The 22750-nt window shown below is 38.7% G+C and overlaps 2 protein-coding genes across 2 annotated transcripts; both read left to right on the top strand.

Moving 5' to 3' along the window:
• The first annotated feature begins 1930 nt into the window (after positions 1–1930).
• Positions 1931–6198, top strand: LOC117305879. Its single transcript, XM_033790765.1, has 6 exons — positions 1931–2002; positions 2736–2794; positions 3800–3859; positions 4334–4396; positions 4671–4781; positions 5279–6198. Exons 1-6 carry the CDS (start codon positions 1981–1983, stop codon positions 5429–5431), a joined length of 468 nt encoding a protein of 155 aa, XP_033646656.1. The 5' UTR covers positions 1931–1980; the 3' UTR covers positions 5432–6198.
• A 3996-nt stretch (positions 6199–10194) lies between these two features.
• Positions 10195–14028, top strand: LOC117305869 (short neurotoxin 342-like). Its single transcript, XM_033790754.1, has 4 exons — positions 10195–10246; positions 11903–11987; positions 13073–13164; positions 13721–14028. The coding sequence occupies exons 2-4, from the start codon at positions 11948–11950 to the stop codon at positions 13913–13915; spliced, it is 327 nt and encodes a 108-aa protein (XP_033646645.1). The 5' UTR covers positions 10195–10246; positions 11903–11947; the 3' UTR covers positions 13916–14028.
• Positions 14029–22750: the final 8722 nt, after the last annotated feature.

The following is a 22750-nucleotide window of genomic DNA, read 5'->3' on the forward strand; positions in this document are numbered from 1 at the left end:
AAACAGCACATTTCTTTCTTAATAATAATTGTATTTTCTACTTGCACTGTGCTAACAATTATATTGCTAGATTGAGCATGTAATTCGAGATTTAATTGTCAATACATATTGAAGGTACAATGTATACATGTTTGGATATGAGCAAACAGATACTATTGTCTGAGTCAAAAAGATTACTGATTATGAAGTTCGTTCTAGAAGTACAAATTTTACCCATTGCTTGTGGGGTCCAGGTTGACCCCTTTTGGGTCCTTTGTTCCGTTGTATAAGAGACCCCACATGGATGCTTTTGTAAGCCCACTTCAAAGTGTTACACTTGGGAACACTGAATGGACTTACAAAATGGCTGCGGCAACGTTATTCTTTCGATGACGTCACCTGACGTTAGTAAAGCACATACCACACGATTTGTGTGATGGGAAAACTTCACTACATGTAATCCTGTACATATTATTTTTCTCATAAAGATGCATTAAACTATACGGTGAAATATAGTTTAAAATGTAACACTAATATTTTTGTTTTCAAAAGATTAAAAATCAACGTTATTTAAAATCCTATCAAAATAAATATCTTTAACAAAAAAGTTTTGTTATTTTGGTCTGATGCCTCACTTCTTAATTTAAAGCGATAAGACTCGAGTCGGATATTTTGGCATTGGTAGTTGTACAATCTGACACTAGAGGGCGCACATAAGTCAGGTGCCTGGCAACCTGATTGATTATACGGGTATCATCATCATCATCATCATCATCATCATCATCATAGCCGTCCTCCCGAGGTAGATCCCGGAGATGGCTTCCCAACTAAGAATCTCCATAGGTCTCTGTTCCTTGCTAGGTGTCCTGCTGCTGCCACAGATGGTATGTCAGCCTCTTCACAGAAGTGCTTGATATCTTCCAGCCATCATTTCCCTGCTGGTCTTCCTCTGGGTCTGTTTCCTGCAATGTGGCCTTCTAGAAGTATTTTGGGTGTATCGGCCATTGCCCTTTCTGTTCACATGCCCAACATACATGAGTTTAGTTTTCCTAATATACGGGTATACTCGTTCCATTAACAATAGTCAGAACTGAGTCACGTATATGCAAATTGTAAAGTTTGCACTCGAGTTCAAGTCAGATCTAGGTCCAATGTCTCGATCAATGCACTTTAACAAGTATCATCATATAGCAAGCCCCAACGTGAACCCACCACGCAGGGAGCTGGAAGTCCAAAGGTGGACTAGCAAGTAGATACGGTCAAGATAACAGTAGGTTGAAAGTCATGTGAAAGTCAGCTGAATGTAGTGTGTACTTGTTGAGGAAACAGAAAACAACTGTCTTGTGATTCAAAATATGACACATAATCTGAGTTTAAAATCCATTTTGTTATACTATTTTTATGAGGCTAACATGCAAACGGGTATCCCTCACCTTCAAGTGGCAGTCCATAGACTTTTGGTGGTGTTAGGTAAACTTTCTTAACCTTTTTTAAAGCTGCGATGAATGAAACGCAAAGCTCACTTTGGGTGCGTTTGATAAAGCTTCCCTGGGTCGACCTCGCGGTGCTCACTCGGGTGAGCCCCTGACAAGAGCTAATCGAACGGTAACACTCGCCCTCTCGTGGTGACGGCATGCACCTCGGGTCACCCCCAAATGACCCACTCCACTGACCCGGGTGAGCCCCTGGAATGACGTCAAAGCTATTCGAACGTACCGGGGTAGACCCAGGGAAGCTAAACGAACGCACCCAATATGATTTTATTGTTTGGTTTTGAAAACCCCAAAATAGCAGCACCACGAGTTTCGTTTCATTTGTGTATGCAATCTTTAGATAAAATAAATAGGGAATTTGGTTGGCCTTTGGTCTCGATATTTGATATCATAATTTACGACTATGAAGACTTGTGTGCAACAGCTTTGAACCCCCGTGGTCTTTGTATACACTTCACGGTATAACAAACATTCTATTCTACAAGGCAGTTCTGGTATTTACAGCAAAATGGATGACGATATGAAAACAGGCAAGTTTGTTTTTGTTTTGTGTCCCAGAAGGGCGTACTGGTAACGAAACGCAGCCTGTGTAAGATAGCATAAAGTAATTCATGTGTAACATTGTGTTTCAAGAAAACGGGATGTGAAAGTTTGAGCGGGTTTCTGACATTATATGAAGGTATTATTCACGATGGATAATACAGTGGCGTAATTCTAGCAAAACCAATTTTATTACTTATGGCCTTTCGTGACTGAAAGGGTACCCTCTACGAGCATGGCATTTTTGGTATACCCCCCTCGTTCCCCTTCCCCATCCCCTCCCCGTCTCCAACCCCATCCCTTTCCCCGTCAACTGTGGGAGGACGGCTCTGGAGAGAGGTGCTGGTCACAAAGGCCCAATTTTACATGGCCGCTTAAGCACAACAAATGCTAAGCACAACGTGCTTACCAAAATAAGGTTACCAGCCTAACTAGCATCTCACATTATACCAGCTATATAAGTCTGGTATCCTGCTCATTTCTGCTTAGCAGAAGTTTCACAATAGTTTCTCTGGCTTAACCTCGCAATCAATAACTGGCGATTTATTATAATTTCTAAATCATTTGCTTATGTATAGGCCTAACGTATGTTACAATTATACACTTTGTTCTCTTTTTTGTGTATGTTTTGTTGTACATGCAAAGAAACAATATCATTTTGAAGGCAATTGTTTCCAAAGACTTTGTGAAATCTTAGCATTTGTCAATAATTATTTGTTACAGATTTGGTGGAGAATGCTGTAGGAGTTAACATTGACGAGCCACCACCACCACCGTACAATGTAAGTAGATTTCGACCAATGAGCTTCATACACAGAAAGATCATCGTTATAACAGATTTCCAATTGATGTTTTCTTAGCACGCAGTGAAAGCATGAGCGAGCCCCACACTCTAAAACTCGGTCTCGGGAAGTCTAAACCCGCCGTTTCTGGGTTAATCTCACCCGGAGAATGGTTAAGCAATAGGATACTGACTCAGATTCTGAGTCAACTTGACACAGACCCGGGTCATGTTGGTCATGTTGGTCATGATGGACATGTTGGTCATGTTGGTCAAATATAACCGTATGTCATGTTGACCCCCCCCCCCCCCAAATGGCACAGGCCCCAAGAGATCCAGATCCAGATCCAGCGAGGTCAGTTCTGACCCGAAAGAGTTTAGAGTGCAAGGTCAGTTTTGTAATGGACTTTACTTCCCCGCAAATGAGAGTTCTTATTATGGAAGTCAAGAAAGATAATTGCAAAAAAGGGCTCCATAGATGAGGCTTGAACATGCATGTTTAATACTCTTAGTAACTCTTGGCCAATGACAAGTCTTCTTTTACCTTTGACCTCTCAGTGACGTCAATGTTATAAATGTGACGTCATAAGCAAGGAGTATGTAAATACAACATTTCGTGAATGTTGTATAATGATTTAGATTTTTTGTTTGTAAAACCATTACCAACTTGTCGCCCCCCACAAACATCCACAAAATAAAATGCTTTTGAAAGAGTGTCTGTCTTTTTGTGATAAGCTCACTTAACAGAGTCTATAGTAGGAGGTGTGTTATGCCTCCCTTGTGGAATTTCTTTTTGTATTTTAGTCTTTGAATATCTTGTATTTTGTATTTGTACTTAAATAAATATTTTTATATCCTAATGTTTTTCTGTAATTTTCTGTAAAAATAGTATATTATTTTCTTATGCTCTGTAATTTAAAACGCAATTCAGCCTCTGGCTGCCAAGTTTGGATGTTTTTAATAAACCAATAATAACAAATAATATTTAAATTTTTGTTTCTGTTAGTTTGCGTCACCCCCTGCAGGCGAGCATGGACAGCAGTTGCCACCCGCTTTTACAGAACAGGTAAAATGAAATGTCATTTTAAAAGGGATTGTCTTTATTTTGACTGTGGCCGAATTGTTTGTATTAAACTTCTACTCTAAAATGTTATGTTTGATGCACATCCAATAACTGAACGAGCGCAAAACAGATGGTGAAATTGAAACAAGAAGAAAATGATCAGTATTTAGATATGGGATGAAAACCCCAAAGGGAGACCCGACAACCCACCAAGCAGTCAGGTATAGGGACTGCTGAAAGCCCAATCCACCTGCTAGGCTCGAGTCTGAGATAAAAATGGTACAGAGACTTATTGTTCAAGACGGTTTCAAGAAATTACATACATTAAGCATAGTGAAAAAATATGGCTCCTTGAATTTTAGCCAAATCCTGCACTCCACTGAGATTTTACGCTGGTTTCACACAAAGATGTTCATAATAGTGTTAGGTACCAATTTGTACATAATAATTAAAATTTTGTGAACTTTTTTTCCTCAGCCAAATGTCGGAGGCATGTACCCGGACCAATCTCCCAGTATTCTACAAAATCCAACTTTGCAAGTAAGTTTACATTCCCTTAATTGCACTTATGGGGTCAGACTTGACCGCATTCCGGGTCAAAGGGGGCCTTGACCCTTAGCTGGGTCAGTGTGACTACCCTAAGGTCCGATACACCCCCGATCTGCACATAGGGTGGGTTTGAGTCGCTAAGGGTTAGGGTAAAGGTACCGGAACACCGGGGAGTAGAAACATTATTGGTGTCAGGAATCAAGATTTTGTTCGTCTTCTTTTTTTTGTTATACTTTATTGGTTTCTAATTTCTTACGTAATTTAGGCGCAACCGACGACAGCAGCAGTCTTTGCTCACGAGGAATGCTTCGCAGAATGTGTTCGTTTCTGTTGGTGCCGCCCTCTTGGTTGGCTGGCAAAGGAAGAGCTTACACGGGTTGGTAGATTACCTTACTTTTAGAAAGATGTAAAAAAGTTCATAATTGTTCTGGTATTTTGATGTTGTCGCGTACTTTTTGTCGTTTACGTATGGTTATTTATGTGTACGTACATAATTTTAACTTGTACGTTCGTATGTATATGAATTATATACGTGCATGGCAGTTATCGTGTGTGTACAAATGGTTCGTCTTGTACGTACATATTATCATGTCAGATTTTTTTTATCGTGTATGTACATAGGAATGTTTGTGTAGGTTTCCGTACATGATTTCAATCGCATCTTGTACGTACTCTATATGTAAATGCTGTACATACATGAAAATTAAAGTGTACGCACATGTCTCTATCTTGTACCAAATGTTATAGTGTACGTACATTTTATTTAAATATTGGACGTACATGGAAATTATAGTGCATGTACGTGGTCATTATCGTGTACGTACTATGAATGAAATCATCTTACTAATGGTGGTCTTTCTATTTTCCCTGCAGGCCCGATCTCTGTATATGGCAGGGGACTACGATGGCGCACAAGCTGCAGCAAGGTGCGCTAATGCATGGAGTGTGGCTGGTCTGATATCTGGTATCATCTTATGTGCTGGTATAGGGGTTGGAACTTATTTCCTCGTCACCAACCTTTACTAATAATGGGGAACTTTGTGGGACGCTTGGTGGCAGCAGACGTACAAGGTGAAATCCATTAGTCTCGGTAATGTGCGCATGCTCAAAACTACATGGAAATTTATCTGGTAAGTCTGCTGCCACCTAGCGTTTCATAGTCTCCCATCGTAATCGGGGCCGATATCATAACGCTGTTAAGCAAAACAAAATGTTTGACAGATTTTCTATGCTAAGCAAAAATTGAGTCGGACACCAGCCACAACAATGCAAACTTCATGTGATTTGGGTTGGTAACCTGATTTTGCTAAGTAATACTATTCTCTGTTGAGCAAGTTTTTGATATCCGATGGTATCATTCTGGGAAAAATGGGTCTGTACATTGTAATGTGGATGTTTTGGTTAACTAATCTTAATGATGCTAGGTCTAGTTGCCTGTGATTTATAATAAATATTTGCACAATTTATAGCTTTTGTTGTGATACTACTGCATTTTACATTACGTTTTATGTTTGTCTCAAGGCACCTACATACACAAATAAAATGATGGACATTTCCTAGTGGAAAAAACCCAATCCGAACTGTCTTCGTGGCTACACTTTCTTCTCTGCAGGCTACATGTATGATTTAACTCTTCCTTTCCATTCATACATACTACTGCATTTTATAAAAGATTTATGTAAATATATAGTTATGGTAGTCATGTCTTCGTTTATCCAATACCCAGTCAGTTTCCCTTGTTGTTTGTTATACTTAACGGCAGTGGACACTATTGGTAATTACTCAAAATAATTATTGGCATAAAACCTTTCTTGGTGACGAGTAATGGGGAGAGGTTGATGGTATAAAACATTGTGAGAAACGGCTCCCTCTGAAGTGCCATAGTTTTCGAGAAAGAAGTAATTTTCCACGAATTTGATTTCGAGACCTCAGGTTTAGAACTTGAGGTCTCGAAATCAACCATCTAAACGCACACAGCTTTGTGTGACAAGGGTGTTTTTGTCTTTCATTGTTATCTCGCAACTTTGATGACCGATTGAGCTCAAATTTTATCAGGTTAATTATTTTATGCATATGTTGAGATACACCAACTGTGAAGGCTAGTCTTTGACAATTACCGATAGTGTTCACTGCCTTTAATATTACACAGCATTATTGAATTAAAAACATGCAATTTTATAAACTATGTACTAGAATTTTATGAGACGCAAGGAAATAAATGTTAATAATACAAAATCAAATGATTTAGTCAGTCGTCTTGTGCTCTTATGTCCGGTGCTCTTATTAAAAACCGTTCGGCCTCTATTCACTCCACAAGTATAATAATAATATAGTAGTTACAAATAATATAGTATAGTTAAAAATCAGAACGGTTCTTTTCATAATTGAGAAGTCTCCCGAACAATCCGATAAGTCTACTCCGCGGTAGTAGAATAAAGAAAGACAGTTCTCTATAAGAACAAACTCTACCTGGGCCCAATTTCATAGAGCTGCTTAACGGTAAGCAAATTTTTTCGCTTAACGTAGCAAAAAAAATTGCTTAAAACCATTCGGATTCCATGCAAAACGACACGAGCTTAAGCACGTAAACAATCTGCGCGCGGAGATTTTAGCTCGTTTGCTTAAGCAAAACAGAAGAAGGCAGCGTATTTTGCACTGTGCTTAACGGTAAGCAAATATGTTGGCTTAACGTAGCAACAAAAATTGCTTAAGCGTAAACCTATTTCACCAGCGGTTGCTAGCTTAAGCACGTAAACAAACTGCGCGCGCAACATTTTAGATCGTTTGCTTAAGCGAAAAAGAAGAAGGTGCTGACAAAATGGCGGGCGAAATAAATGCGGAGTGCACTCGAGTGGCGAAAAAAAAAATTCATCACCTTCTGTGGCTAATATGTATTATGGTTAATGGTTCAAAGTGCCCCTCGAAAGGTTTACACACTAACTTGAAAGTAAACAAGAAGATAATACATTGTACAGCATGATTCTGAAGCATTTTAGACACTCTTTTATTCGCTACACCTAACATACAAACGCACGTACAATCACCGCTGTGCCGGCACAATAACATCGTTTGCAATGAGTGTTGCACCATGCGCTGTGTGAATAGGGTGCTTAAGTAAAATAGAGGCTTTAAGGACCCTTTTTGTTTGCTTACCTATGTAAGCAAAAAACCTTGCTTAAGCAAGGGTATGAAATGAAAAATTTGCTAGGTGCGCCCGTTAAGCACAAAATCAACCGTTACGGGATGCAGCTCTTAAAAACTGGGCCCGGCGCTTAAACAGGGTGCTTCAGCAATGGGGCTTTAAGGACACTTTTTGCTTGCTTGCCTCGCCGTTTTAAGCAAAAAACCTTGCTTAAGCAAGGCTATGAAATGAAAAACTTGCTAGGTGCACCCGATAAGCACAAAATCGACCGTTAAGCAGCTCTATGAAATTGGGCCCTGGCGAGTAGATACACACATGGTGTTACTGCAAACCAAATATTGATACCTTTCCATGCATTGCCTCAACTCCTATATAATTATCATATTATTATTAATATAACAGTTTTAGTACTTGACCAAAAACATAGAGACGCTGTGACCTCTGAAGTCACTCGAAAACCATAACGTGATTCGCAACCATACACTGCCGGGCAAAACCTTTGTGTTTTGGCAGCCAGCTCGGAAGTATACACAATCTCACCATGGCTACGCGTCTTTTTGCCCGGGCCGGCGATTATGACTTTGACAGTGTATTGTCAACAGAGGGCGGTTTGAATGTAAACAAAGGTCACATTATCGTTTTTACTAATGGTTACTGTTTTTTTGTTTTTACTAAACAAACACTTTCCATCTCAAGTGCACCAAGCCCCAGAAACATGTGAACCCGGCGAACAAATACAACAAATACACAAAATTATCGCCTAGAAAATTCACATTTTTGTATTTTGTATTAGAGCCAACCGTCTGTCATCCGACGAACGTATTTTTTAATAGTTACTGCGCGTAGTCATGGATCCCAATCTGTTGGTCTAATTATTAACAGAATCAACGATAAGGCTGCATTACTCACTTTCACGAGACTGTGTTAACATAATAGAGTGAATGTAAATTTTTAACACAAGACACTCAAACAAAGTACGGCTGCCCCAGAAAAAAATGACTCTTGTTAAAGGCAGTGAACACGTTTGGTAATTGTCAAAGACAAGCATTTTCATTTAATGTATCCCAACATTAAGCATGAAATAACAAGCCTGTGAAAATTTGGTAATTGGAAATGCTAGAAAATTATGAAAGAAAAAACACCCATGCTGTACAAAATAGTGTGCTTTCAGATGAGAATAAAAGGCTGATTATAATTTTAATGAGAAATTACCTCTTTCTCAAAATCTATGTTACTTCAGAGGGAGCCGTTTCTTATAATGGTTTATACTATCAACAGCTTTCTGTTGTTCGGTTGCTAATTGTATATTTTGAATAATTATCAAACGTGCACATTGCCTTGTACAGAGTCTTTGCTGGATATTTACTGGTCACTAGCTGTAACAAAAGTACTTTTGTAGGCGGAAAAAACACAAAAACCACCAGTATTTAATTTTTACTGACATAATGTCTGCAAGTGAAACAAATTTTGTAAAAACACGATTTCTTTACACATTTCGTAAATTTCTGTTAACATTTGTTTACACACACGTAAAAAGGAACAATATCCGTAATTTTATAAAAATCATTGTAATTTGTTTTGTAAAAGTACATGGGAATGGTTTCTCAGTCAGTTTTAAGCAATTACTCAATTTGCTGTAGGCCTATTTTAAATCATCTTATAGAGTGATAACATAAATCATTGTAATTATTTGTAGAAAATACATGACTAATGTTTTTCATAAGTAATTTTACTCAATTGTTTTTATATTTACATAATCTTGTAAAAGTATATGGATTACACAAATCATTGTATTTTTTTTGTTTTAAATTGTACACATGAGTAATGTCTCTCAGTAGGTTTTCGAGTAATTTTCACTATTATTTCTTTGTATGTTTACAGAATCTTGTAGAATGATTACAGAAATCATTGTAATTTTTAAAGTAAAAATACCTGAGCTATAAAATCAAATTAGCAATGATGCTTTTCCCCTTCAAATTGTGAGTAATGTTTTAGGTCATAATAGCTCTGCGGTAATGATTAATGGAGTACAAAAAAACCTAACAAAACATTGACTGGGGGTTGATCATAGATCCAACAAAAATCACCTCTCCAAAGTTTGTGTGTGTATCGAATAAAAAATAAGATTGTTAAAGGCAGTGGACACTATTGGTGATTACTCAAAATATTTATTAACATAAAACATTTCTTGGTGACGAGCAACGGGGAGAGGTAGATGGTATAAAACATTGTGAGAAACGGCTCCATCTGAAGTGCCATAGTTTTCGAAGTAATTTTCCACGAATTTGATTTCGAGACCTCAGATTTAGAACTTTAGGTCTCGAAATCAACCATCTATAACACACACAACTTCGTGTGACAAGGGTGTTTTCTTCTTTCATTATTATCTCGCAACTTCGATGACCGATTGAGCTCAAATTTTTACAGGTTAGTTATTTTATGCATATGTTGAGATACACCAGCTGTGAAGGCTAGTCCTTGACTAAAAAAATAGTGTCCACTGCCTTTAAAGAGACAAAATAATAAGTGATTTACTGCATACAATGGGTTTCCATGGTGTTCATCACGTGACACAAAAACAACAGTATCAACCAATTGAGGACTAGGCGTGGTTGATTAGCATTTGTATAAAATAAGTGTTGCTGCCAATATTTCGCTCCATTATTTGGAATCGGACCAAACTGTTGTCAACGTACAAGGTAAGATGCGACATTTCTTTCATTTTTCAAAATTATGTTTAAAAAATTTGGCCTTTTTGAGCCAGGATTTGCGGTTGAAAAAAACTGCAATGATTAAACATGTTCTTTAGATTGATTTGAGACCGTTTTATTATTCGACACTTTTTTAAAAGGGCCTTTATGAGCCAAAATTATCGTTAAAAAACTGCAAAGGGGTATAGTTTGTTCTTTTGACTGATTAATGACCATTTTATTTGTCGGCAATTTAAAAAAAAATGGGCCTTTATGAGCCAGGCTTTTTGGTTTTAAAAACTGCAAGGGGTTAAACTTGTTTTTTCGACTGATTTTGAACCATTCTATTTTTCGCATTTCTTTTTTAAATGGGCCTTTTTGAGCAAGGATTTTTGGTAAAACAAAAATGCAAGGGGTTAAGCCCTGTTCGCATTGGACTTAACTTGGCTAAACTAACCGAGCCAATGGGTAACTTACCCATTTTAAGTCCAATGTGAACAGCCTAGGAGGTTTTCCTCCCAGGTAATTTACCCAAACCCGAATGGGTAGTTTAACCGAGCCAAAGGTGCCCAGGAAGATTGACCGAGCCAGAAAGTCTAATGCGGACGCGACGACTCGGTTAAATCTCCCATCCGTCCGTGGCCCGAAGAAGCTGACATGTTTTGTCATGGAAGAATAATATTTTCGTGATTATCGAACTATTCAATGTCACGCAGGGGGGGGGGCAGCTCGGTTAGTTTACCCACGGTCTCTGTTAGTTTACCCGAGTCAAGTAAATCCAAGTGCGGAAGCTGGTAAGTTTCCCCTTTTGGAATAATAACCACTGTCCCGGTAAAACGTTAGTCCAATGCGAACACGGTGTAAAACTTGTTCTTTTGACTGATCTGGGACCGTTTTGTTTTGTTCGGCAATTTCTTTTACCCTTTTCTTTGAAAATATGCCCTTTTGAAGCAGATATTTCGGTTAACATACACTGCAAGGGGTTTTATTTTTCGGCCAGTTTTTAAAAACAGGCCTTTTTTGAGCCAAGATTTAAAGAAAACTGCAAAGGGTTAAACTTGTTCTGTTGACTGATTTGGGATCATTTTATTTTACGGTCAAATTAAAAAAATGGGCCTTTTTTGAGCCAGGATTTTTGTTACAAAACGGCAAGGGGTTAAACTTGTTATTTTGACTGATTTTGAACCTTTTGATGTTTCGGCCAATTTAAAAAAAAAAAATTGGTAGGTTTTCGACTGATATGGGACCAATTTATATTTTCTGCCAATTTTTAAAACGTTTTTATTTTCAGCCAGGATTTTCAGTGTTTTAAAAACTGCAAGGGTGAAACTTGTTCTTTTGACTGATTTGGGACCATTTTATTTTCGGCCAATTGTTAAAAAAATGGCACCCTTTGAGCCACGATTTTTCATTGAGAAAACTGCAAGGTTAAACCTGTTCTTTTGTCTGATTTGGGACCATTTTAATATTTCGGGATAGCAAAAAAAAAACTTTTTTGTTTGATTATGCCACACGTCGGCCCTCATTCTGAATAAATATCTGTGCGATTTAATGGTGTACGAATCGTAATTATTTACGTAAATATTTGCGCAAACTAGTCTTTACTACTGCAATAAATTTGAATTTAAATTAATAGAATCTTTGATTGTCATCATTTGTTCTCAGATTCTCTCGCTTCAAGTCCAAGACGTAAGATTCAACGTTGCAACAATGAGGGTCCTGTGTGTGCTTTTAATTCTGGCCGTTATTGGTAAGTTCTTATCAGAATATAATTACCAGGGGTGCGTTCCACTTGCGCAAACGTTCGCCATAATGGAACGCTAGGTGACAGCAGACTTACCAGGTGAATGCCCACTGTTTACCGAAATCGCATGTAGTTTGCATTGTTGTGGCTGGTGTCCGACTCAATTTTGCTTAGCATAGAAAATCTGTCAAACATTTTTCTTCTGCTTAACAGCGTTATGATATCGGCCCCCGATTATGATGGGAGACTATGGAACGCTAGGTGACAGCAGACTTACCAGGTAAATGCCCACTGTTTACGTAGTTCTGATCATGCGCACATACCCACAGATATAAAGAACTTCTTTATGGGTGCGTTCGTTTAGCTTCCCCGGGTCGACCCCGGTGTGTGGCGTTTTCTTTTTCCAGGACGAACGACGTGTGCAGTTAATTACCCACGTTTGTCCTGGAAAAAAAAACCGCCACACACCGGGGTCGACCCAGGGAAGCTAAACGAACGCACCCATAAAGACCTTCTTTATGTCTGTGATTTTTCCTGGTAATTCTGCTGCCAACAAGCGTCCCGAAATTCCCATTTGTGAGTGGAACGAAATTGGTTTGATTCTCGGCATACGACACTCAGAAAGGGCAATGTTTTCATTTTCACCCCCACAATTTAAAACAAATATTTTGGGGAACTGACCCACCCTTTTAAAAAATCGAGCGATCCAGTCTAGGATAAGTAACCTTTTTCAACTTGTTATTTGCTTTGCAACTGGAAAAAACAACAAAATTGCGCAACTTAAGACTCGGAACACCTGGGGTCAATTTCATAGAGCTGCTTAAACAAAAAAATTGCTTAAGCACGAAAATAGCTCGCTTTTTTTCACATGCTACTGGCAAAAAAATGTCATGCCAAATAAATTGCTTGTGACTGGTATTAATTAGCTGTTCTTTACTTAGCATATCAATTGAGTGGAGTCTGGGCCGGTAATCTGATTTTACTAAGCAAGGATTTTTTTTTTGCTTAAGCAAAATTTCGTGCTTAAGCAGCTCTAGGAAATTGGGCCCTGTTCTTAAGTGTTTTTTGTTTGTTATTGTATTGCAATATAGGACACAGTCTGGCGCTCAAATGCAAGAAGTGCACCGGGGCAGCGTGTGCTGCCAAGTTGACGTCAGGGGATTGCACCGAGTCCTTCTGTTATGTACGTAAACATAAACCACAACCAATTTCTTTAATATAAAAAATGGTTCTATACGACAAACAAACAAACAAACACACAAACAAACAAACAAACAAACACCAACAACAAACACCCCTAAGACAGTGTTCCAATGTTTAGACTGCTGGACTTCACAAGCTGGTGGGTTTGAGTTCTAAAATTAACCACTGCATTTACAAGTATTGTTGTCTAGTTACTGAAGTATAGTTTTTGAGGAAGAGGTAAATCTCACCCTAAATAATAAAATACTTCAGGCCTGAAGCCTTATTTAGGCATCTGAAAATGCACATTGTGCAACAAGTGTGGTTTTCTTTCATTGTTCTTTTGCAACTTCTATGACCAATAATAAATTGTGTTTCAAAATTTTCACAGATTTGGTATTTTATGCAATTATGTTGAGGGATACACCAAGTGAGAATACTGGTCTTTGACAACTACCCAACGTGTCCAGTGCCCTTTCCTGACATATTGGCTATATTCTATCAATGTATCAGTGCATTTATAAACAAGAGACATTTGTTGTTGTTTATGTTTACAGCGAAAAAGTAAGGAATACGTGCTTCTTGAGGCTGGTTGCGGAACCACAGCCTTGTGCACAAAGGAGGAGTGCAAGTCCGAATCCAATGGCATCACTAAATGCTGCTGCAAAAAAGATGACTGCAACAGCGCAGGTGCTGTGACCTTCAACCTGGTTGCCCTTGTAACGCTGGTTACAGCAACATTCGTGTTTTAGAAAATCACGATATGTTTAAGTTTACCAATTTTGTAGGCCAACACAATTTGAGCTGAGGGCTTTGATATAGTTTAGGTTGTGTGGCAATTTGTTAACTGTGTGACTCTTCTATGATGATAATGGGTGCGTTCGATTAGCTTCCCTAGGTCTTCCCCGCGGTGCTCACTCGGGTGAGCCCCTGACAAGAGGTAATCGAACGATCACTCACCGCTCTCGTAGTGACGTCATGCACCTGGGGCCAGCCCCAAAGTGACCCACTCCACAAACAGGGCACTGGGGGGCTGACCCGGGTGAGCCCCTGGAATGACGTCAAAGCTATTCGAACACACCGGGGCAGACCGGGGTCGACCCAGGGAAGCTAAACGAACGCACCCATTATTTGAAAGCCTGTGACGATGTTCTTTTAGTTCATTTATAAATATGATACTTTTGGGACATTGGTGGCAGCATATACACCAACTATATTAAACCAACTCATCCCGACTGCCATAGACCTTTAAAACGCAAATACTCGGCACGAGCACTTTTCGCGTGGAATGAGGTGCATGCTGGTCTAGCTAGCGATCAATTTTGATTGCTAGCTAGACTAGCCTGACTTCACATAGAGATACACAGTCAAATACTACTGCGGACTGTTTGGTCATCTATGGAAAGCTCATGTCACTGCACGTTTATCACATGATATCATTGTATCCAATGGAATCACTAGATCTGCGGAGCAGGGACCTGTCTTATAAAGACTGGGCCCAGTCTATAGCTAGACCAACATGCACCTCATTCAAATGGAAGCGCCTGCGCAATGGATATTTGCAAAAAGGTCTATGCTTGACGTTGGGATGCATGCAGTTGCTGTGTGTTAAGACTAACAAGGTAAATCCATGTGCGCATGCTCAGATCTATGAAAGCAATTTACGAAAATTTATGTCTGCTGCCACCTAGCGTTTCAAAGTATCCTATTGGTGTGTCTAGTAGTTATGAACATTTGAGGCTTGATGACACTGCACACGCGGTGGTAGTTTTTAACTAATAATTATTTAATTCTTAAATGTGCCAATGGAAATTAAATTTCTGTATATCTATGATGCGGGCAATAAAACATTATAATTTTAATTCTGAAACGACGTTCTCGTATAAAGAATACCGCAACAATTTGGTTGCCACTTTCTCTAGCACGTAGAGACTGTATTCAGCTAAAACTTTCCAAAGTGACTTCTATTACATCTTTTGTTGTAAATATAAAATTAAAAAAATTACATTGAATTATCAAAAATCAAGTTATAACTCTGCCTTCAATGGTCCCCTTGGCATACCCCGCCTACTGAAGATTGGCTGAAAATGTATCCAGTGGAGTCAACAACCAACCTGTATAACCCACGCGAAGAAATACCAACATAAATAGATTTAAAAACAGCGATTCACCTCTCGCCGAATATAACCACCTAAACACCACATTACCCCCCCCCCCCAAGTGCTCAAAATGGATCCGCCTTCAAGCTACCTACGCTATAAATAATCATGGTTTCGTGGTTATCAAATCTACCGAGTCACAAAATAGCCCTAAACCTTGTTTTGCCCGCGTACTCAAGCCATGCACTTTGACGTATACTTTAAAGGGTCTATTGTGTACTTTTTGAAGGAAAAAAAAACACAATGTCCACAGATTTACGTTTAAATTACACAGTTTGAAGATAATGATAGTAGAAAGAATTCCTGAAAATATTACTTGCTGAGGTGCTGTAGTTTTTGAGAAATGAGTAAAATAATGTCATGAAAATAATTCATGATCATGAGACGAAAATTATTTTAGCATGTAAAAACGCATTTTCATGACATTGTTTTACTAATTTTTCTCAAAAAGTACTGCACCTCAGCAACTAAGGGAAACAAGGTTCGCTTTCTACTATCATTATCTTCAAACGGTGTAAGTTTAATGTAAATCTGTGGACATTGTGTTTTGTGTTACAAAAAGTACCCAAATTCCTTAAGAGTAGAATATACCTTCATCACGGTGTGGCCATCTTGATTTTACTCCATTCCAACTCATTGAAACCAAACTGAGGCTGGACGAAATAATAGTCTGGTGCCACGTTTGCGCAATGAATGTTAGCATTCATTACTGTTATTGGAAACAGGGGACATGACCAAGATGGTGACAGCGTGATAAAGGTCTATACATGTACAACGATCCACATAAAACATGCCTGGAAACTGCTTGGTTTGTCTTACGATGAACTAGCATGGTACGGCATTTTGTGAAATTGCGGACTTTGGCTCCACGAATATTGCGGACCGTGTTAGTTCAGACAGTAAAAGAAAACCACACAATTTCGATGCATTTTGTGTGGATTGTTATTATGCCGCTTTTATAACATCTTTCTAAACCAGTATGAAATGTATTACAATGGTTTCCACAAACGCATTTCATGGACCAACTCGCCCGATCCGAGGCAACGTGCCCCTTTAACCGCCCACTCCACAGGTATCTAACAACCCACGCTTAGAACGCCTCGAGTATTATCGTTTAGAGGTTATTTTTAAAATCGTGTTAAGCCACCTGCCCTTTTGAGAATAGTGTTGTCAATTCATCGGTGTACAATAATTGTGAAGGTGTTTTCTTTCTTTTCTCTAAAAATGATCACCTTCAACCACGAATGAGTTCTACAATATTGTTTTGTATTTGATAGATTGTAGTAGTGTCGAAGTCTTATATAGCGCACGTAACTACCAAACAAGGTACTCAAGGCGCTGAGTATATACAAAAAGTGATGAATTTTGAGACCCAATTATTTAGCACCTTATATATAAGATTCATGGTATATTTTTATAGTGCAAGAAGTAAGACAATTGTAGCAAAAAAACAAAACAAAAATAACTCGATACTTCAAGGGGGGCAAAAATAGGCCAAGCCTAACTCGAAACCCACTGTTCCGTCCGTAAGTGTTCCTTACAGGGCATTGTACACCTTTGGTAATTACTCAAAACAAATATTAACTTAAAAAACTTACTTGGTAACGAGTATTGGAGAGATGTTGATAGTATAAAACATTGTGGGAAACGACTCCCTCTGAAGTAACGTAGTTTTTGAGAAAGAGGTAATTTTTCACTAAAATAATAAAAAGACTTCTAGCTAGAAGTCTTTTATTCTTATCTGAAAACACACGAATTCGTCTAACACGAGGGTGTATTTTCTTTCATAATTTTCTCGCAACTTCGATGACCGATTGAGCCAAAATTTTCACAGGCTTGTTATTTTTTGGTTATGATGGGATACACAAAGTGAGAAGACTAGTCTTTGACAATTACCAAACGTGTACCTTCCCTTTAAAGTATAAGACTGTTTGTATGTTGCGGCTTTTCAGAGTTTTCCAACCTCGGTTGGAAAAAAACCCGGGCTGTGACGTTGTATCAGGAAGGTCAATATAGTTTTGGGGTCGAACCATGGCGATCCAATTTGTCTTCCTCCACGGTCAAAGTATTTCGTTATATTCTGGGTGCGTTCGTTTAGCTTCCCTGGGTCGACACCGGTGTGTGGCGTTTTTTTCCCAGGACGAGCGTGGGTAATTATCTGCACACGTTCGTCCTGGAAAAAGAAAACGCCACACACCGGGGTCGACCCGGGGAAGCTAATCGAGCGCACCCATTGGTTACGAGGTTATAGGTTACGGACAATCAACGCTTTTCAAATGAAATCTGTTAGCCACCACCACCAGGGCCCACTTTCAAAGAGTTGCTGAAGGGCACTGGACACCTTTGGTAACTGCCAAAGGCCAGTTTTCCCACTTGGTGTATCTTTAGAATAAAAAATAAAAAACTTGTGAAAAACTGAACTCAATTGGTCGTCGGAATTGCGGGATAATAATGGAAAAAACACCATTGTCACACGAAGTTGTGTGCTTTCAGATGCTTGATTTCGAGACATCAAAATCTATCAATTCTGAGGTCTCGAAATCAAATTCGTGGAAGATGGTTTTTTCTCAAAATCTATGTTACTTCAGAGGGAGCCGTTTCTCACAATGTTTTATACTATCAACAGCTCTCAATTGCTCGTTAACAAGTAAGTTTTAATGCTAGCAATTAGTTTGACTAGATACCAATAGTGTCCAGTGCCTATAGTCAGTTATTGTGGGCACAGGTGTTTGACAATAATATGATAATATGAACGTGCGATGAGTCTCGTGAAAGTCCACGTGTTCGCAGTCACTTAATCTTGACACTGCAAAAAGGGTATAAATATTAAAATTTACATCAAAGATGCTGCCACTTAAAGGCACTGGACACTTTTGGTAATTACTGAAATTAATTGTAACCATAAAAACTTGCTAGCATAAACACTTACTAGCATAAACACTTACTAGTCGATTAAAACACTTACTTACTGACGAGCAATGGAGAGCTGTTGATAGTAAAAACAAATTATGAGAAACGACCCCCACTAAAATTTAAAAAATTGTTTTTGATTAAAAAGAGTTAATTTCTCACTCAATTATTTTAATCTGAGAAATACTTCAAGTCTGATGAAGGCTTTCTGAGGCATCTGAAAGCACACGAAACTTGTGAAACAAGGGTGCATTTTTTTAAATTTTATTATTCTCTTGCAACTTCGATGACCAATATTGAGTCCAAGAGGTGTCACTTTCGCTCTGTTGAGAGTGAAAGTCAACTTGTGTCACTCTTTTCGAGTGAAATTAAAACAAACTTCACTCTCTAATGAGTTGGGGTGGTTCTGAAACCAACGGTTCTTTTCAGAACCACCCCAACTCATTAGAGATGGTCATTACGTGTTACCGCAAACCTTTCTATATCGTATTTCCACCATGCAAAGCTTCAAATCCTACTTAAACTTCAAAAATCTAAACTAAAAATCGAGTCGGAAGTACCCGTATAAAAAGAGCCGTCCGCCATGGCTCTTTGCAAGAGTGGTGTGGCGGACAAAATGAGTGATTTTTCGCTCTTTTACATTAAAGAGAAGAAGGTGTCAAGTGCCTTTAAAACGTTTGATCTGAAAGGAAATTACGTTTTTAAGGGCGACATAAACTGATCCAATCAAGCCACGACGAAAACTGTCAAGACCTTCGACTTAAAAACGTCAATATTGTGGATGCAAACGGAAACACGTGTTTTGCAACGTGCTCATTCGCAACTGATTTCATTTTGCTGCTGGACAATGTCATGATTCAGACCAATCAGTGCAAGTGACTCTGCTTTATTAAAGACACTGGACACAATTGGTAATTGTCAAAGACTAGTCTTCACAGTTGGCGTATCTCAACATGCATAAAATAACAAACCTGTGAAAATTTGAGCTCAATCAGTCGTCGACGTTGCGAGATATTAATGAACGAAAAAAAACAGCCTTGTCGCACCATGGTCACACGAAGTACGGTGTGCTTTCAGATGCTTGATTTCGAGACCTCAAAATTCTAAATCTGAGGTCTCGAAATCAAATTCGTGGAAAATTACTTCTTTCTCGAAAACAACGTCACTTCAGAGGGAGCCATTTCTCACAATGTTTTATACTATCATCCTCTCCCCATTACTCGTAATCAAGAAAGGTTTTATGACAATAATTATTTTGAGTAATTACGAATAGTGTCCACTGTCTTTAACACCGTAAGTAAATAATCGGCGCTTACGGAAGCAGGGATCTCGCGCTTAATTGCGTCAAGCGTATTTCACGTGTTAGCAGGAAATTTAGCTTGTGCTCGTGCGAACTCCACTTTTTACTTAAAAGGCATCCATTGCCATTCTTCTGTATAATATAGCGTTTTAACAAGTATTGACACATGTTTCTGTAGAGCTGGCCATCAACCTTCGCCCTTTTAAAGAACATTTTAAACAAGAGTTTATTTTTTGTTCAATGTTTTGGGTATTTTTTGTTTGCATCTAGTGATAGTATTACAAGTTACTGTATCTCGAGGTTGTCAAATCTTGCGACTTGTGACGACGTCTACAAAGGTTTCTCATAGTATGTGAAATCACGCCTGATGAAAACTGCGCCCTCTAGTGGCGAACACTGATATTCACACTTCGAGGCTCGTAAATTACGCCAGAGACCCACCATTGACCCCACGCCCAAAATCACCTTTGACCTCGCACCGTTTCACATGGCCTTCATCTGGAAATTTGCAGTTAAATCAGACGTACATGTGTATACACGTAAACCCAATACATGTTCTCCTTAAGAATACAGACAGGGTACCAGTCTACTGATGAACGTATTGATCTTGCCATTCCTCTTGCAGAGTTCAATGATTTTGCAAGGAACTGTGATCAGTTCTGGCTGAAACACAACATCTAGTGTGTGGACACGATATAATAAGAAAAGAAGAAGAAGAAGAACTTCCCATTTTGGGGGTTGAACAGAAAATCTCCATAGGGGAACTAAAACACAACTAGTCATAAATTATGTACTGTAAAAAGAAAATGTAACTATAATTGTATAAAACAAATATTGTCAAGGAAGAAGGACTGTTCTGCCCCATACTACATTATGTTGATGTTTGGGATCGCCTGGTGGTAAATATTATTTAGCTCAATGTAAACGGATATTACTTTGATAAATAAAAGTACATTTATAGAGATAACTAAGTACTATCCTCGTACATCCAATTCAACACTCCATAGTGCGGGGGGGGGGGGGCACAGATCAGAGAAGCACCGAAAGGGAACTCAAACACAGTGACTATACAACAAGGAGCACTGACATAAAATTACGATTATAGTGTGATTGTCATGTTTTGCCCAATCCTACATTATGTAGACTTGATTCAAGTAATTTTCTCATGTGAGATGTCCCTAAGCATATCGCGCCAACTACACTACAACGCAAACAAAATAGCAGTGCTCGCTCGCCGTCAAAATGTGGTCCCGATCTAAATGGGTTGTGGAATATACGCAGAGCATCACAAAACAATAATTTTCTGGCGATGGCACGGGATTGTGACTTGAGACAAGTCTATACATTATGATGATGCCTAGGATGGCCTGATATATAGGCCCGACCACTGCGTCATAATGTCATGGCATACGTGCGTGAGTCAGCCTCTCCACACCCAGCACAAACACCCTCGTCCCCGCGCCTCTCAAGTTGACCACGTCTTTTAAAGGAACATAACACAATTTTCTTGTTTCTAACTAAACAGTTGCTGGCAGTGTAATCACTCAATGTAATCCACCATATACATAAACTCACAAAACTGTAGACTTTCAGAGCGATCGGCCATCTGATTCACGAGAAAATAATGAAAAACCGATTACACATTTCGCATGACACAAAAAAAAATATTAATAAAACGCTCAGCGGTTTACTGAGCGGTTTACTTCAAACGGGAAATTAGTTTTATTTATTTGTCATCAATTATGACATTTCATACACATCTATTTCGTGGAATTTTTTCTACAATCATTATCTTTAGACCGTGTAAGTTTTAAGTATGTGAGCTTCTTACCAATTTTGTAAAGATCCTTTAACATTTGTTTTATCTTGCCCGCAAACGATCCATTATTCCTACTGTAGTCAACCAATGCCTATGCCGTAAGGGCGTACGTGAACACACACTTCGTGTACCTGACTGTGGTCACGTCCGTGCTGTCCATCTATGGCGCATGTATTAAAGGGTGTATGTAACTTTTGTAGGACAAAAAACACAATGTCCACAGATTTACACTAAACTTACACAGTTTGAAGATAATGATAGTAGAAAGCTTCCCTGAAAATACTACGTGCTGGGGTGCTGTAGTTTTGGGGAAATGAGTAAAACAATGTCATGAAAATAATTTTCGTCTCAGAGACGAAAATTATTTTAATCATTTACAAACATATTTTCATGACATTGTTTTACTCATTTCTCACAAACTACAGCACCTCAGTAAGTAATATTCGAAGGGAAGCTTTCCGCTATCATTATCTTCAAACCCTGTAAGTTTAATGTAAATCTATGGACATTTTAAAAAGTACCCAAATCCTTTAAAGGGACAGGAGTCGATTTCACAAAGAGTTAGGACTCGTCTTATCTCGAGTTAGAAGGACGAGTAACTCGTCCTAACTTAGGATTAATCTTAAGGTCTGCATGCTACAGTGCAGGGTTGGGACTCGTCCTTAGTCCTAAGATTAGTCTTACGTTAGGAAGAGTTTTGTGAAATCGACGGCTGGACACCTTTGGTATTGTTAAAGACCAGTGTTTTCACTATGATTGAAACAAATAGTTAGTTTCATTTACCGAACGTACACAATCCCATAAACCACTGATAGCTACGGATTTCTGTATTTCTATATATTTTCATGCGTGATTGTGCCAGACATAATTCAGTCTGGATTTTTGTCGGCGATATCTAAAAAGTGCAACTACCTTTTCAAATGAAATTTTCAAATGTTAGTTTTATGGTATATCTACAACTAAATAATGATTAAAACAAACAGTGGGTTCCAAGTTTACCCAAACGTATGACAACAACAAGAAAAAAATAAATTTGAATAGGGACCCATTAGGGAAATCCTAAAGACCGGGGCGCTCCACAAGGACATTTTGTGTGAGAAAGTCTATGGCAAAATCCGAAGTACAGGGATAATGGAAAGAACAAAAGGGTGAAGAACAAAAGATATCTTCACAGGGATGCATATTTGAAAATGCGTGTGTAAGTTTCTGTTGTGTGTCGTGCAAAAATGTACCCAAACCTTTTAAACCATTCACATACGTTTGAACGGCACAAGAGCAACACCCGCGTACTATACGTCTTTAATGTGCCGGCGGTGACCACATTACTTATGCGAGCGCTGCATATCATTGGTCGATTATAAAAACGGCCGCGACTACACAGAGTAGACGACTCCTCGTA

This window comes from Asterias rubens, unplaced genomic scaffold (assembly GCF_902459465.1).
Source record: "Asterias rubens unplaced genomic scaffold, eAstRub1.3, whole genome shotgun sequence".
NCBI lineage: Eukaryota > Metazoa > Echinodermata > Asteroidea > Forcipulatida > Asteriidae > Asterias > Asterias rubens.